The sequence below is a fragment of the Miniopterus schreibersii genome (assembly GCF_964146895.1).
Source record: "Miniopterus schreibersii genome assembly, chromosome: 9".
NCBI lineage: Eukaryota > Metazoa > Chordata > Mammalia > Chiroptera > Miniopteridae > Miniopterus > Miniopterus schreibersii.
This window is the reverse complement of record NC_138118.1, coordinates 79812791-79828693: the sequence shown is the minus strand read 5'-3', so window position 1 is coordinate 79828693 and position 15903 is coordinate 79812791. Positions and strand designations below refer to the sequence as shown.

General features: G+C 50.9%; 1 protein-coding gene across 1 annotated transcript in view; it reads left to right on the top strand.

Annotated features, from left to right (window-relative positions):
- AOAH (acyloxyacyl hydrolase) overlaps positions 1-15903 on the top strand; it is a 94378-nt gene that overhangs the window by 12256 nt on the left and 66219 nt on the right. Inside the window, 2 exon segments of the mRNA XM_081146825.1 lie at positions 6663-6729; positions 11190-11289. Coding sequence (XP_081002951.1) covers positions 6663-6729; positions 11190-11289 — 167 coding nt within the window.

Below are 15903 nucleotides of genomic sequence, written 5' to 3'. Positions count from 1 at the left end.
CTAGAATTGTTTTTTGCCTATCCTTTCCCCGTTTCTTATTTAATCACCGTGCTCTATTACCTGCGCCCATAGCCGTGACATCCAATACCCATTCCCTTCCACTCTCATTCCAGGTCAGCTTCCTCAGCCGCTCTGTGACTGATGTTCACCGCGAGCCCCTCGGAGGATGACTGTCTAGCCGAGCTGTCGTCTCGAGCTCATTCCTCAGGAGGGCTCATGGGAGATGTTCCCTGAATCTCTTGCATGTTTGATGACAAGCTGGCTGTGCCCTTTATACTTGAAAGTCAATGTTTTTCTGGATATAAAGATCCTTGGCACACAACTTCTTTCCCTGAGTGCCTCAAGTATGCTATTAAAAAGCCCAATGATATCCTAGCTTTCTTTTTCTTATAAGTCTATTTTTGCCTGGAAGTTCAAGGGACCTATTTTCTCCCTCCCGTGAAATTCAGCCTCGCAGCCAGAACACGCCTCGGTGTCAGCGGCTGGACGCGGAGGCTCCAAGGCCCGCGGGGCGCTGTCCCCACAGGGGGCTTCAGGCGCATTTGTCACAATTTCAGGAAAGTTTGGAAGGGTTCTTCTTCGGGGATTCCTACTAGTCATGCCTTGAATCCTCTCTGCCCCCTTCGACATTTTGCCTGTCTCTTGAGGGCTCCGTCTCTTCGCTTCTTCTGCGTCTGGCCGTCCTCCCTCCCTCCACCTTCCAGCTCTCCTGGGACATCAGCGTCGCCCCCCTTCTCGTTCCGGCCGCTCCAGCGGAGACCCCGCTTGTTTTACAGTCCCGCGTTCCTCCCCGGGTTCTTTCTCTCCTTGCCTGAGATTTTCCAAGCCTCATTTCTGCTGTTCTTTCATGTCCATATCATTTTATTAATGCTCCTGAGCTCATTTTGAAATATTACGTTTTAATCCCTTCGGGCATGACTTTCTGGCTGGCGTTGGCCATCTGCAGGGATTTGCTTCGGTTCCGTACTCTCTTCTTTTCTTATAATAACTTTGTATGGGAGTTGACCTACATACATTTCTGCTGCTCGTTTCTATATGAAATTCGTTTCCCAAAACTCTTAGAAGGAGAAGTGGTTCAGGGTAGGGTTTCTGAACGCGCAGGGCCCCCGCTTGCCTTGCTTCTGTGTCGTGCTGGGGGGGATGGGCAGCTCGGTTTTTGAGATTTCCCGACTCTGTTGCCCTGCCCCCTTTTTCTGGTTTCTCTATTTACATTGCTTCTGTCCCGCTCGATGTTGACTCCAAGCCCAGCAGCCTCTCCTTGGGGTCCCTGTCCTGCAAAGGCGCTCCAGTGGACCAGTTTCTTAACTACGTAGGTCCCAGGCCACTCCAGCCCCGCAGCGCGTGTCACCTGGAGCCCCTGCGCTCAGCTGCTCAGCCAGCGAAGCCCCCGTCCCAGCTGCTGTTTCTCAACAGGCCCACCTAGCCCACCGTGCTTTCCAGCTGATACTTCCGAGTCCCTGAGTTATTTGGGGATCTTCCTGGCCTTGGGTTTATCCGACATCCCATCGCTGCCCTCTACTTTCTTCCACCCAGACGCTGGTAGCCTTCACTGCATGTGGCTGTGTGTGGTTTTGCCTTGTCTGATTGTGTTTGGGGGCCTGGGAGAGACCTAGTTTTGTTGTAACTATTGTCTATGGTTTTTTGGTTTTCCCATCCCGACACTCTCCCCCCGACCCCTCGGTACCTCAGAAGACTGAAATTTCCTGTGACGGGTCAGAAGGGGCCGACTTAGTACCTCGAACATCAGCAATCTTGGTTTGGGTTGTTTTATGTCAGAGAGGGGGTGGGGGGAGATTGGCTAGAGATTCAACAAAATTCCAAACTCATCTGCCCCCACCATCATCTTTCCAGAACCCTCCCTGGCGGGGCTTTAAATGTGCGCCAATGTCTGCTGCGTGTGCCGCTCTGCAGCTTCTCTTTCTCACGCAACAGCATGTGTTTGAGGCCTGCACACGCTAAGACCCGCGGGCCAGGCCGCGCCGCCTAATTGCTCTGCAGCCTTCGCCCTGGGAGCATCCACCCGCCCCCCGTCGCTGGGCGTCCCAGCCCGTTACAGACCTGACGCTGCACTCTCGCTCCTCTGAGTGACAAAGCCAAGAGGAACTGGTGCCAGCTGTCGCAGGAAAGAGTGAAGAGCAGTCATGGCGATCAGGACCGTTTCACTGGTTCACTCCTGCGCTACGGGCCACACTGACAGGTGACCACATGGGCCTTGAGATCCGTTTTCTTTCTAGGCACGGTTGTGTTGGCTAAAAATGAAAGGCTGGGTCGTAATCCCATTTCCTAGGTTACCCCCTCCCAATATACCCACGGACCGTACACAACCCAGCCAAGACTGCTGGCACTCGAGGAGCCACCCGGGCTCCTGCGGGCTCACGCCGGGGGACCTCAGGGTCTGCCGAGGCCTGGGGAGCCCCAAAGTCAGCTGTGGCCAAGGAGGTGGGCATGTCACCAAGGGAAGCCACGTCTGCATTCCGGTTTCCAGTGGTAGGTTACCTTTCCAGCGTGGAGGGATTGCGAAGGATGAAGGAGGCTGTTCTCTGGGGTTCGTCGCGTCGTATTAGCTGATGTCTTACCTCTGGATGCAGGCACGGTGCCCGCTTCAGGGGAAGGCCCTGCGCGTGACAGACAAAGGCAGGGCGGGGGGGGGGGTGTCTGCGTGTTACGGGTGTGTTAGCCCTGCACAGAACCGTCACGCGAATTGCACGGGGTGAACTGTCCCCGAGCCAAGACCCTCCAGAGCAGACAGTGACCTGGACCACGGTGCCGCCTGCGCCCTGTGTTTCCTCCTGTCCGTGAGCCAGGAGAATGGGCGACAGAGAACGTGAAATCGGCAATTAACACAGCGTTTTCTTTTTAAAAAACGTATTCAAGCAGCACTGCTTTTGCCTCCAGAGCTAATCCGGGGCAGGAAGCACCGTCTTGGCGGAGCGAGCCGTGGCAGTGTTCCTGGGCAGCCCCCGCGGGAATCGGCCCTCCTGCGCCCGGGCGCGGTTCCTCTGAACGGTGCCCCGTGTTTCCGACCGGCGGCTCCACCCGCCGCCTTTGCCGCTGGCTCTCGTTAGTAAACACCTTGGAAGAGGCTCAGAGTTAGTCACGGGGTCAGAGGACTCAGCCGCCCTGAGGTCCTGCTAGAACGTCCCTCTCTCGGGTCACCTCCCGACCCTGATCTCGACACGGCCGAGATCTCCTGCAGCCTCCCAACGAGAAGGGCCCCGCCCGCGCCCTCAGACCCACTGGCGCCTACACTAGACGGGGGGCCAAAGAGCTTGGCAGTCGTTTGTATGGAAAACAATTCAATCATTAATAAGTTGTAATTCAAGAATAGAAACTCTCTTTCGAGTGCTCACAGCTGTAACCCTACTCCTGCCCGGCCCTGTGCAGCCGCAGAACCAGCTCCCCTGCGTGTCCGACTCCTCCTGAGCAGTGAGTGCGTGTCGGTACCTGCCACGCCTGCGGCGGGGGCGCCAAGTCCCCCATCCTGGGTACCCTGCCGTGCCCGCTACGAGCGACGTGGGCTTTTGGAGCAGAAGACGGTAAACTCTTACTGATCCACCTGCTCTGTCGGTGACGCTGGGCAGGCCTTACGCTCCCCGAACCTCGGTGCCCCTTCCTAAAAAATGAGGGTAAAAATAGGGCCCCCGCCCAAGGGTTCTTCTGAGAAAGGAAGGGATGGTGAACATGAAGGTGACTGACAGCTGGAATGTACACACGCACACACGGATACGCCCAACGTGTGGTGGGGACTCCACCCTCCTTTGCCTTTGGGAATGGCCACTCCTTTTTTTCCTACGCTGTTCCAAATCCTTTTTGCTCTGGGCAAATTAAACGCTCCTGCACCTTCCTGGTCACAGGCACAACTTAACTGTACGCATTTTACGTCCCAGAGGCTACGAGCAGTATGTTTGTGCCAATCCTTTCTCCAGCGGCATCAGTAAGAGTGAGGTAGCCCCCTGATCATGGCCACCCGGGCCTGCCTGGCTCTTTCTGGAGACTTTCCATATCTCTCCTCTGTACTGTTCAGTGTGGATCTAGAATTTAGCCCTGAGAGGGTCATCTCATGTCACACAGTTGTCATCGCACCAGGAACCTCTCATTCTTACCATCCCCGAATCCTTTTGGTGGCTGAGATGGTCCCACTCAGTGTGAGGACAACCTCGCTTCCACTGAGCAAGACAAGGTTCTGAACACACACACCCCTCTAGTTTCACCAGAAAGAAGACGCATTTCCTCTGCCTTCCAGGCTGTCCTGCAAGTTTATCAAACGCCCTAATGTTGGTTTTCAAAGCGCTCTGCTCTTGGCCAAGCTCTTTCTCCACCAACAATGCCTGAAACTCGCTTCCAGAGCGCCTCCCATGTGATTTTGACTGTTTATACAATGCTCCCAACCCCAAGACAGTGCAGGGAGGGAGACCGAACTCCTCCTCCCCTTTTCAGATGAAGGGATTGCCGCTCAGCGAGGGCAGCAACCTGACTAAGGGCAGAAGCTGGTAGCCGGAGCTGAAGCTCAGGTCTCCGGGGTCCCAGGGCTCAGAGCCTCCTGTCACCCTCCACCCCAGGGCCCCTAAGGAGGAGCCCCTGGGAGAAGAGCACGTGTCATTTTTAAACAGTTGCACCGAGATATAATTCACACACCATGCAATCTGCCTACTTAAATTGTATAATTCTGTGGCTTTTAGTGTATTCACAGAGCGGTGCCCCCATCCCTCGGCACGATCAATTTGCGAACATTTCATTGTGCCAAAAAGGGACCTGCTCTCCTTATCTGTGACCCGCCAGCAACCACTAACCTACTTTCTGCCTCTGTGAACTGGCCTATTCTGCGCCTAATCAAAATCTGCCGTATTTGGTCTTTTGTGACTGCTTCTTTCACTCGGCATGAGGTTTTCATGGTCGTCCGTGTCGCGCATCAGATTGTCGCTGCCCCATATGCTGAGTAATATTCCCCTGCAGGGACTGAGCCCATTTCGCTCATCCAGTCACGAGTTACTGGATGTTTGAGTTGACTTGTTTCCATCTCTCGGCTGCCTCGAATGATGCGCTGTGCCCATTCCTACAAGCTTTCATGTGGATATACGTTTTTAATCTCTTGGGTATGAACCTAGAAGTGGAAATCCCGGGTCATGCGGTAACTCTATGTCTAACCTTTTGAGGAACTGCCCCCCTGTTTACTAAAGTGGCTGCCCCACTTCAGCCCCCCACCCCTGCGGTGTACGAGGGCTTTGGTTTCTCCAGGTCCTCCATGCCTGTTATTAGCTGTCCTTCTTATTACAGCATCTCCAAGTGGGTGTGAGGAGGTACCTCCTTGTGGCTTTGAGTTGCGTTTCCCTGATAGCTAAAGATGCCGAGCATCTTCTCATGCGCTTATTGGCCATTTGCATGTCTTCTTTGCAGAAATGTCTATTCAGATGCTTTATTTAAATAGTTGGTGCAATTCGCCAGTGAAGCCATCTGGTCCCGAGCTTTTATTTATGGAAACTCTTGACAACTAATTCAATCCCTTGTTATATGTCTGTCCTGATTGTCTATTTATTCTTGAGTCCATTTTGGGCAGTTGGTCTTTCTAGGAAAGTTTCCATTTCATCTGAGTGATCTAATTTGCTGTCACACAGATGTTCATAGTATTCCCTCATAGTTCTTTATTATCATTATTATTTCTGTGAGGCCCAAGTAATGTGGAAATATCGTTTTAAGTTCCTACTTCAAAAGAACACTTCATCGAAGTCTTATGCCTTATTGTAAAAAAAAAAATCTATGACTGTATCTATTTTAACATAAAAGTAATATTGACATTATTTACCACTGAGTAGAAATGAAGAACCAGAGGGAGTTCCCTGTATTTACCCTGGTTCTTTCACTCTCCTACCCTCCAAGCAAGGGCAGCCCAGTTGGAGGTGAGCATGACCAGGTAAATTTTCCTCAGGGAGGGTTTCCCATCCCTTCCCAGGACAGCCCATCCGTCCGTCCCTACGCTAAGGCCCTCCGTAGAATTACCAGGGCTCCACAATAAACCCACAGACAGGAGAAGCAGGGCCAGGGCTTAACACATTTCACTGTGCAGAGAGATCCCCCCGCAAGGCATTCTGTACTCTCACAACAGGGCAGGGGTGGAGAAGGAGACTGCCTTGTTAGTGTGTGTGTGTGTCTATGTTCTCTGGTGCAGATGGCGGGCAGGGACACCTGTGACAGTCTCCTTTTATCTCTGAAATACCACCAGCAAAAACAAAGAGCCAAGGTGAAGTCTTTTTTCCCCAAGTGAACACCAGGGAAGAATATTTTTAACAAAGCAGTGTTTCAGATCATTTACTTTAAATCGAGTCCTGTTTCTTTCAACTTCAACAAATGAGATCACCAACATTCAGATGTTCACTGCTATAAAAAATAAAATGAAAGCCCAGAATTTAGCTGTATTTTTAAAATAAACTAGTGATCTTTAGCCTGTACAGTAAACATGCCGGCATTCGCGTGAACCTGAGATGGAAATGATACTTTAATGGCCACATTAACGTTAACATTTCCCCCAAACCCTTAAAATGAATGACTTGAATGAATGATCGATTAATCACTCAGCTCCAGTCCCTAGTAAAGATGATCATTATTAACTCATGTGCTCAATTCATCATAATAAAAAATATTCCATTCCTCCTCTTTGTTTTTTCTAGAAAAACTGTCCTTGAGAACCACCTGCTACTTAGCAGTTTACACGTTTGGACCAGATGTCATAAGACTGTGAGTACGCGGCCGTCAGTCTGATTCCTCGGCTGGGACACGGGGGCGGGGAGGCAGGAACACTGGGCGGCCACCGGCTCCCTTTCGGGCGGGAGGTGCCCACTGGGCAAGGCCATGAGCTGTAGTTTCCAGTTCTTGTCAACAGTGAAACTTTCCAACCTGACTCAGGTCCTTTGTCACTCTAGGCACAGGCTCCCCGTGAATCACATTGTGACAATTTGGCTCAGTTTCTCTCCAAGGCCTTTCAGGATCAATCTCACCCACACCAATAAATGGCTGGACCCTGGCTGGGCACAGGCACGCGGACCTTTCTGCCGAGCTGCCCAGCAGGCCCAGCCTCCTCCTCTACCCCTGCTCCTCAGGCCGCGATCTTCTCAGGTTCTTCTCTTCTGTCCTCTCACCCTCGGGTGTCCTGACCCCTCACTTCCCAGCCCCCGTGTCCCTCAGCATCCCACCATTTACCGTCATCTGTCTGCGTCCTTTCTTTCTTATACCTCTTTTTATTTATTTTTTCAGCTTAGGAGCACTGGATCAGATAAATCCTATGTTCCTGGAACTCTCTTGTCAAGGATCCATACATGGCTTTCTTATATTTATTATTTAGGTAGTTACTTATTTCCTTTAAATGGGTAATTAGCTTCCAAGCCTGCCACTCAGTGTCTAGGACCTTGACAATAAATTCCTCTAACCAGACAGCCCCCTCTCTCACTCTCGCCCTTCCTTCCACCCAAGGAATAAGTCCCACATTCATCTTTCTTTTGCTTTCCTTTCTCTATAGTTTTATTGTATATATTTATTATATTAATATAATTAATCATCATAATGATATAAAAGTAATATATATAATATAAGATATAATTACATAAATAAATATAATTAATAATCTATTATACGTTCTTTTAAAACGTATCATTTTTATTTCAGTTGTTTCCTTACTTTATTAAGAGAGTATCACACTATATATAATTTTTGGAACCACTACAGTGTAGGTGTCCGAGATTCATCCACAGAGCTGTGTCATTGCTCTAGTTCACGTGCTCTGACTGTATAGAATACTCCATGGCGTCTCTACAGGAGTCTGTTCCTTCCCTCTCCCATGGATGGCTGTTTGGGTTGTTTCCTGGTTTTTTCTCTTGCAAACGCTGGTATCAAGAACATCCTTATGTAATCCCTCTTCCATCCACCAGCAGCCTCAGAATAGAGGCTCAGAGGATAGCATCTCCCACCACAACGGGGTAGCCTAGAGTTGCAGAATTTTAAAGACAAAAGAAACTTAAAGTCACCCAGGCCAGGGGATCGTCCGTGCCCTGCCATGCTGTGTACCTGCCTCTATTAATATTGACCTCACCCTGTTGTGGTAAATGATTTATCATGAGCCCTGGGCTGTGGTGTTTGGAAGGCAGAGACCCTGTCTTCTTAACTCCTGCCTCTATTACTGCCACCCCCCAACTGGCCTGCTGGCCTGCAGGTGTGCCCATGACCCTGCATGTCCATAACCACATTGTAGCTGGGCAAATACTCTCCTAATGCCAAACAAATTGTGGTTCCCTCCAACATAAAACCCTTCACACCCTCTGCAGGGTTCCTAGCCCCATACGCAAGGCTGTTTATGAACTTGTCCCTGAGGACATTTCCAGACTAATCGCTGGCTGCTCCACAGCACATCATAATCCAAACTACTCATAACTGCCACCCACCCCCCAACAAACACACCAGGAGCTTTTTGCCTCAGGACCTTTGCACAGGATATTTTCTCCACTTGGCAAATCCAAACAAATTGTCTCCCCCAGACAAATCCTGCTTCTTTGGACCTCAGCTCCAGGGTGACTTCCTCTGGAAGTCGTCCTGACCCTCCCTAGGCTAAAATAGACACCCTTCCACTGCTACCCCCCCACACACACACACATACACACTCCCAGTACCCTGTGCAAACCCTCAGCACAGCACTTACCATGTTTATTTGTAATTTAATTCTCTATTTTCTTTTCTGGGTTGCTAACCAGATTGAAAGCCTTCTGAGGGTTAGGACTACATTTTATTCATCTTTGTATTTCTAGGTACTTATCAGAGTATACTAAATATATAAAAAGAAGGAAGAGAGGAAGGAAGGGAAAGAGGGAGGAAGGGAGGGATGGAGAAGGCTTTGTATCTCCAAGACTTGGTATAATCCTTGAGCATAGAAGGTCTTTAATAAATGTTTGTGTAATTAATTTACTTTTTAAAAAATAAAAAATATCACTATGGATGAGCTATGAGTAGACTACTCCAAAGAAAATTACTTGAACATACTTTTTAAAAAAAACATCTTTAGCCCATTTGGTGAACCTGTTTACATACCTAGCAGGAGCCTGGTGCTCTGGGGAAAGGTCAGCTTGACCAGGGAGGGTCTGCTGGGCCTAGATCAGGGAACCAGAGAGGTAAGAGGAAAACAGTCACAGAAGCCAGAGAGGGCAGTACACCCAGATATTCAAAAAGGGGTACCAGAGCTGGGCTACGAAGCATTCTGGGAGAAAAAAGCAAGTGCCCTGGGTCCACTCGGAAACCCTTTGATCTTCTGTAGCTGGCTGGAGCATGCTGAGTGCAAGAGCCAGATAGGCACAAGGATCAGAGAGAGGACAGACAGACGCTGCACTGGGCACTGCAGGTGGGAACTGTGTAAGAGACAGCAACCACCTCAAACAACTACAAGTGCACACAGGTGTTAAGAAAGAAGGGGCCCAGCAAACCACCAAAAGAGGTGATAGGAAGGGGAGGAAATGGTTTCCTCTGAGATGATTCAAAGTCATGAGATGACTAATTCTTATTAGTATGGGGTGGCCGCTTTGAAGAAGACAGATGATCCCCCTTTGTGGTTCTTTCCGCTGTTTTCCAGTTCCCATATTAGTGGTTTGCTGATGAAATTTCTCTTCTTATGGTGTATTCTTCTTACAGCTCATTTTAATCAACCAGATGCAGTTCTAGGTTGAGGTGGGCCCTGACAGTGACAGCCTCATGATTTAGATTCACCTGAATTTCAGGTTTCAATATTAAATTTGTTTCCTAACCCAGAGGGCATTGTTCCTCCTCATTATTTCACACCAGTCAATTCTCAATGATTCATGGACTAATTATTCAGCAATTACATGTCCTACCCACAGGCAAGCCACAGGATGTTGTTAGAAAGTGGGACAACTGAGCATTCTGGCTTATTCTCCCAAGAACCTGGGTCCTGCAAGGAGGATTACTTCTAAGAATGGCCGATCCTAGCCAATGACCACAGGCTGGGTGTTCCTATGCCAGGTCTTGACCTCCATTGTTCCACAGTTGTCATAGCAAAGCTGATCCTGGTCTTCTGTCCATCTTACCTCGCTTCCTGGTATCTGTTTAGCTTCCTGCTAAATCATGAAATTTTGTATTCCGAACCTAGGAGCCCTCAGAGATCAGGAGAGGCCTCAACTACTAACATTTTTAGAAGAAAAATGCAAAATGGGGTTTCTAACAATTATGATACACCTTAAATATAATTAATGATTTTTTTAAGACACCAAAAATACAAAGCAATATAACCATGCCATTCGCATGGTAGTTACAAGATATATAGAAATAATTAAATTCATAGTACACCATAAGGAGCAGGGTCCAGAAGTGGGAGAAACATTGTGAGAGGAAAACTTCTTTCCCTGCTATGAGTGTATCTCTGTGACTATATATTAAAAGCCTCCTTTGAAAGTGATGTCAAAGGCCTAAATTTGATATTTCTCACAAGTGAAAGGCTGTTCCTCTGCCCATCTGCTAACTTAACCCTGACCTTGATCCCTTCTTTTGGTTTATGATAATGATCATCATCATCATTGACTTCATTCTACTATAATCCTAATTAAAGTTGCTAATGAGCTCTGCCAAATGTGCTAAAGTCTGCCCTCCTCATGTGCCTCACTCCTGCAAACCTCTGTCCTTGCAAAGGTGGCCAAAGGAAGTACAGTAAATTAAAATGTGACCATTTTGGTCCTATTTGCTACTCTGGGTAAAAGAAAACAATGTTGGGTGGGGATGGTTATTATGAGTTTGGAGATTTCCTAAAGATTTCACAAATTACATGTAGCTTAGGCTCTGTGCCAAGCTTGGCCACGAGCACACATGCCGCTTTGCATCTTGAACATTCTAATGGTCTTACCTGGGCTTTTGAGGTTTCTGCTGAAAAGAATCTCATGTTCCTGTGGCAAGCTGACATACAGCTCAGGGCTGCTCGAGCCCCCTTCCCAGCCCCTCCCCACCCCAGGACCTTGTTCTAAATGTAGGCGAGAGCAAGGTGGCAGGAAATCATTAGGACCCAGCACACACAAGGACGGACTCGGAGGCCACGGTGTGATGCACTGAGGGTATTAGAATCCACTCTGGAATTTACCTTTCTTTGAAAGAGCTTCTATTCTCTAAGGCCCGAGAGATCTTAATAGCCATTGTCTCGCCCCATTTCCCTCCAGGCTTAGTGCTGACATGAATGCTGATGTGGTGTGTCATGCATTGGAGTTCTGTCAACGGGACCCGGGCCAAACAGTGTGTCATCTCTACCCCCTTCCCAAGGTGAGTGAGTGGGTTTTCACAGGAATGTCAGATGGCAGTGACAGGCAAGCCCTTTAGAAACACGGCAAAGGGAGGTCCAGCTGCACTCGGCGATTTGGGGACAGAAAGAAATAAGATGACATTTTCAATTACACCTGTGAAATAATATTCCCAGGTTTCAACCTAGCTCTTACTTGTCCCCCAGTGCTGCCAAAGAACATCTTCCCTGTTCAACTATTTTGCTGGGCTGGCAATTGGTAGGAAATCTGACCAGCCAAGGGGAAAAGAAGTTTAAATCCCTCTCTACCGGTTAAAAAATCAAGCAAGTCACTTTCATAAGGTGATTAACTCACCCCAGTTTACCCCAGACTTTCCCGGTACAAACACTGAATGTCCCACATCTGGGAAAACATGGGCAGTGGGTCACCCTAGTCTGAGCTTTGTCATTCCCCCCCATCGAATGGGTATAATAAAATACCCAGGATCCCTCTTCAAGATTAATTATGGGAAGTAGGTGAGCTAAGACATGTAAAAGGCTTAGCACAATGCCTGCTACATAAAAAGAAGTGTTAATAAAAATGGTGGCTAATATAATTATTATTGATATCATTATTATTCAGAGGTAGCTGTTCTGAATACCTTGTGTATTATATCACGCTGGGCAGGTTTTCACTGGGATGCAAGCAGCGGAAAGCTGCGATGCTGACAAGGCCCTCCCCATTGTCACTCTGAGTGACAATGTGATATTAAACTCAGTTAGGCCTTGCAATAGTGATTTTCAGAAACTTCCTGTAAGAAGAAAATACAAAATAAACTAAAATGCATCCTTCCCCAGAATTATACTTTTCTTCATGTAACACAACAGGTTTCTCTTCTATTTGTAATATCCTTTTTAATCTCAATGAAATGAAGTCTGTATAACACTTTGGGGCCCAAGCAGTGAGTGTGATTTTGCTGATGGGCAATATTAAGTAGCGAAGGAAGAGATGCAAAGGCCTGGGGTGCGTGTGCATTTCACGCTTCCTCGGTCACTGCCTAACATGCCTGTCCACTTTCCCCTAATTCCACCTGAGAAACTTGGGGCTCCACTGCTTTCTAGGGGAGGTAGTTCATTTTAGTTTAAAATAAGTTGTTCACGTGTCCAAGCCTCCTGTGAAGACCGTACGGTCATGTTTGCTGCTTGGCAACAGTAGGAAGGACGCGCGTCCGCACCGCGGCGAGCGGCGTGGGGTCTGTGATTTCCCTGAGGGAACAGCGTGTTGTGTACACGTCCCACCCACAGCTATACACAGTCACAAAATGTTCAACTTCAACAAAATGTATTTTCATACTCTATGGAGTTTATACTCAAAATATCATTTTCACGGCACACAAACTACGCCCACGCAGCAGGTGTGGACCCGTGGGTAGAATCGGCGGCCTGCTGCAGCAGGTAGAGACGTAGGTGAACATCCCTCCGGCCCCGGGGCCTCCCGCATGCCCACGCCGTCAAAAGCCCCCCCCCCCCCCCCCCGCGTCGCCACGGCCTGGGGTCGGCGCCACGGGTGGCTGGGTGCACGCGGCCCCTCCTCGGGCCCGCCAGGGGACTCGCACGCGTGGCTTCCTTCGTGTCTGGCTTCCCTTGTCTGTGAGGTGCGTCTGTGTTTTGCCTGTAGCAGCTGCAGGAAGTAGTCGCACAGTCATCTGTGCGGTTTTTGGGAGGTTTGAGCTATCTACTGAAATGTATTCATGTTATTGAATGTACTGGGGTGACACTGGTTACCAAGACCACATAGGTTTCAAGTGTGCGTTTCTGTGGTACGCGCTCGGTGCCCTGCATTACGTGCCCACCACCCAAAGTCAGATCTCCCTTCGATGTAACTCCTGCTGTAGCTTCCCAGTCGGCCAAGGTGCTCTTTCCAATTCATTTTCCACACTGGTGCCAAAAATACCTTTCTAAAAGATAAATATGACCTTGTCAGCCCCCAAAATGCCTCTGCCCGGAGAGGAATCCCTCCCTCGTCCTTCAGCTGGATGACCCCTCGTCCTGCAGAGCTCAGCTCACGTGTCGCTTCCACGGGGAAGCCACCCTGAGCCCTCCCGCGCACCCCTCCGCCGAGGCTCCCGTAGCCTCCTTCACTGGCCTCGCCTTGTTTTAAATGACATAGTGCGACTGCCTGTCTCTCTGTCCCTCTCACTGGGCTCTAGCCTCCAAGAGGACAGACTGCCTTGTTCTCCACTGTGCACCCGACGCCTAGGGTGGTCCTCGCATGTAACAAAGAAATATCTGCTGGATAAATAAATGAAGTGCCGCTGGCTTCTCATCTTCATTACGGATGGAAACTCAGATTTTCCGTACTTCGTGGCCACACTAATTTCCCCAATGAATACCGCTAATCAGATGATCCCCCGCAGCTCGGATCCCCGCGTTCCCTACACAATTAAGTGCGCACGTTCGCTCAGCATTTCTGGGTTCTCGGGGAGCCCTCCTGGACCTCCACTGCTGTCCGCGGGCAGCCCACGCCGCGGCCGAGGGAGCGACTGGCTCTCCCCCGAGCTCCCCTCAGCCCGCCCACCTCTGCACCTTTGTTCCTGATCCTCCTCCCGCCCCGGAGTCCTGGCCAACATTAGGCTCCTTCCAGCCCGTCTCAGTGTCCCTGTCTCTGTAAAATAATTCCAGGTTTTCTTCCCAAAATGCTCCCCTCCCCTCCGCCGTCATCATGAAATACCTTTCTGAGCCCCACGATGGGCCGGCGCTGTTCCAAATGCTTTCTATCCAACCATTTGCTCTTAGGAAGCGGGGACTGTTGTCCCCCCGTTACAGATGAGGACAGTGGGGCACAGGGGCACCGACCTGCGTTGACACAGGTTTTCTTATTAAGATGCAAGCCTGTGGGGCCGCAGGTCTGCGCCCGGCCCGTCTTTGCCGCCTCCACCTTGCCGGGCACACACTTGGCACACGGGTAACACCCCGGGCACAGGGCTTCCCTGCACAGTCCCCTGTCGCAGGGCTCCTGGGTGGGTGTGTCACAGAGGAAACCGAGAGTGGGAGGAGGTAAGGGGCTTGCCCAGGTTGCACAGCTAGTACCTGGGGACAAGAGGACCCAGCCCAGCTCTGTTTGGGTTTTGAACCCAGGTTCTTAGCGCTGTTCCGACAGCCCCGGGGCACTGTTACTTTGAATCAAACCTCCGTTCGTGGGCCAGCTCATTCCTCATTCCTGCCACCTCCCGCCTCTCATGCGGTTCGGGTTCTGGTGACACGGGAGTGGCGAGGGGCGAGCGCTGGGCCCCGGGCGGGTGGAGGGATGAACTGACGGGCCCTGGGCAAGAAGCTGCAGGACAGACCCGCAGTGAGAGCCACGGGTCCGGCTCCAGGGGGGCCGAAAGTAAGGGCCCCACTGCATTCGGGGGCCACGGTGACCCGCCCACAGGGTATCCCCGGCTCAGCCAGACGTCCAGGCTCCCTCCTGGCCCATCCTTTAACCCGTCGCCATAGCCTCACCTACCGTGCGCTCAAAAATGACAAACTCTATTCCTCATTAAGCCAGCGAGGAACTCCCTGCCGCGCTCAGCTGGCACCCGACGGGCGGGACGGGGGAGGGAGAGCCCCCGAGGGGGATGGAGACAAACTGCGCCGGCATTGTGAGCACCGCCCAGCTGGGTTTGTGTTTCCTACTTTGGGGGGATTGTTTATACAATTCCTCCCCTCATTTGCACACAGAACAAGGCATTGCCTGCTGCCGGGGGGGTGTGTGTGTGTGAGTGATGTGCACACCACACCTCTCCAACTGAAAGTTGAATGTGCACCCTGCCGCCCCTTCGTGGGCGCCCTGTCGTTCTGTAAACCTCTCTTTGCAGATGAGAGTGTCACAGTGACCCCGGCGGGGCCAGGAGCAGCCTAGAGCCTCCTCGGTTGGACGCTGCTGCCCCCGGGGCCCCTAACTTCAAGGTCCCCAGACAGACCCCGTAGCTTTGAGCAGAACCCCTTTCTAACCACCCTGAGCAGACACCCCGAAGATGTAGGAAAGACCCACCTCCCACCGCTTTGAACCCCATTAGAAGAGAACTCTATCCCGAACGTGGGCTCTGTGGAGATGGGTTTTCTTTATTTCCCTGGGGCCTCCAACCAGTTTAAACTGTGCCGAGGGGGACCCACTGGGTCGGGAAAGCAGCCAGACTTCGAAGCGGCTTCCCCAGGGTGAGCCCGGTTTCTGCAGCGGCCGCCCACGCCGAGCGGGTGGGAGCGTATGCGGTGCATGCGGGCGCAGGGAATTCGGGTGCTTCTGGAGCCCAGGCGGCCGGGGAGCTGCCGGGCACGGGTTTGGGAAGGGGGAAGTTTGCACTGTTTTGGTGAGAAAGTGGCACAGGACAGATTCTTGTTGTTCAACTGAGAAATCAACAGGCTGACGCCAGGAGCTTCTCAGACATAGATCGAAGTTGAAGCTGAAGGTCTTGCCCCAGGCCCCAGACCTCGTGAGTAAACCTGACCGCGGCCCAGGGCTCCCAACTGGAGCGGCCCAGCCCTGCACAGCCGCGCCGGTGCCCGGTGTAGATCGTGGCGACATCGGAGTGGCGCCCGGTGTAGATCGTGGCGACATCGGAGTGGCGCCCGGTGTAGATCGTGGCGACATTCGGAGTGGCGCCCAGTGTAGATCG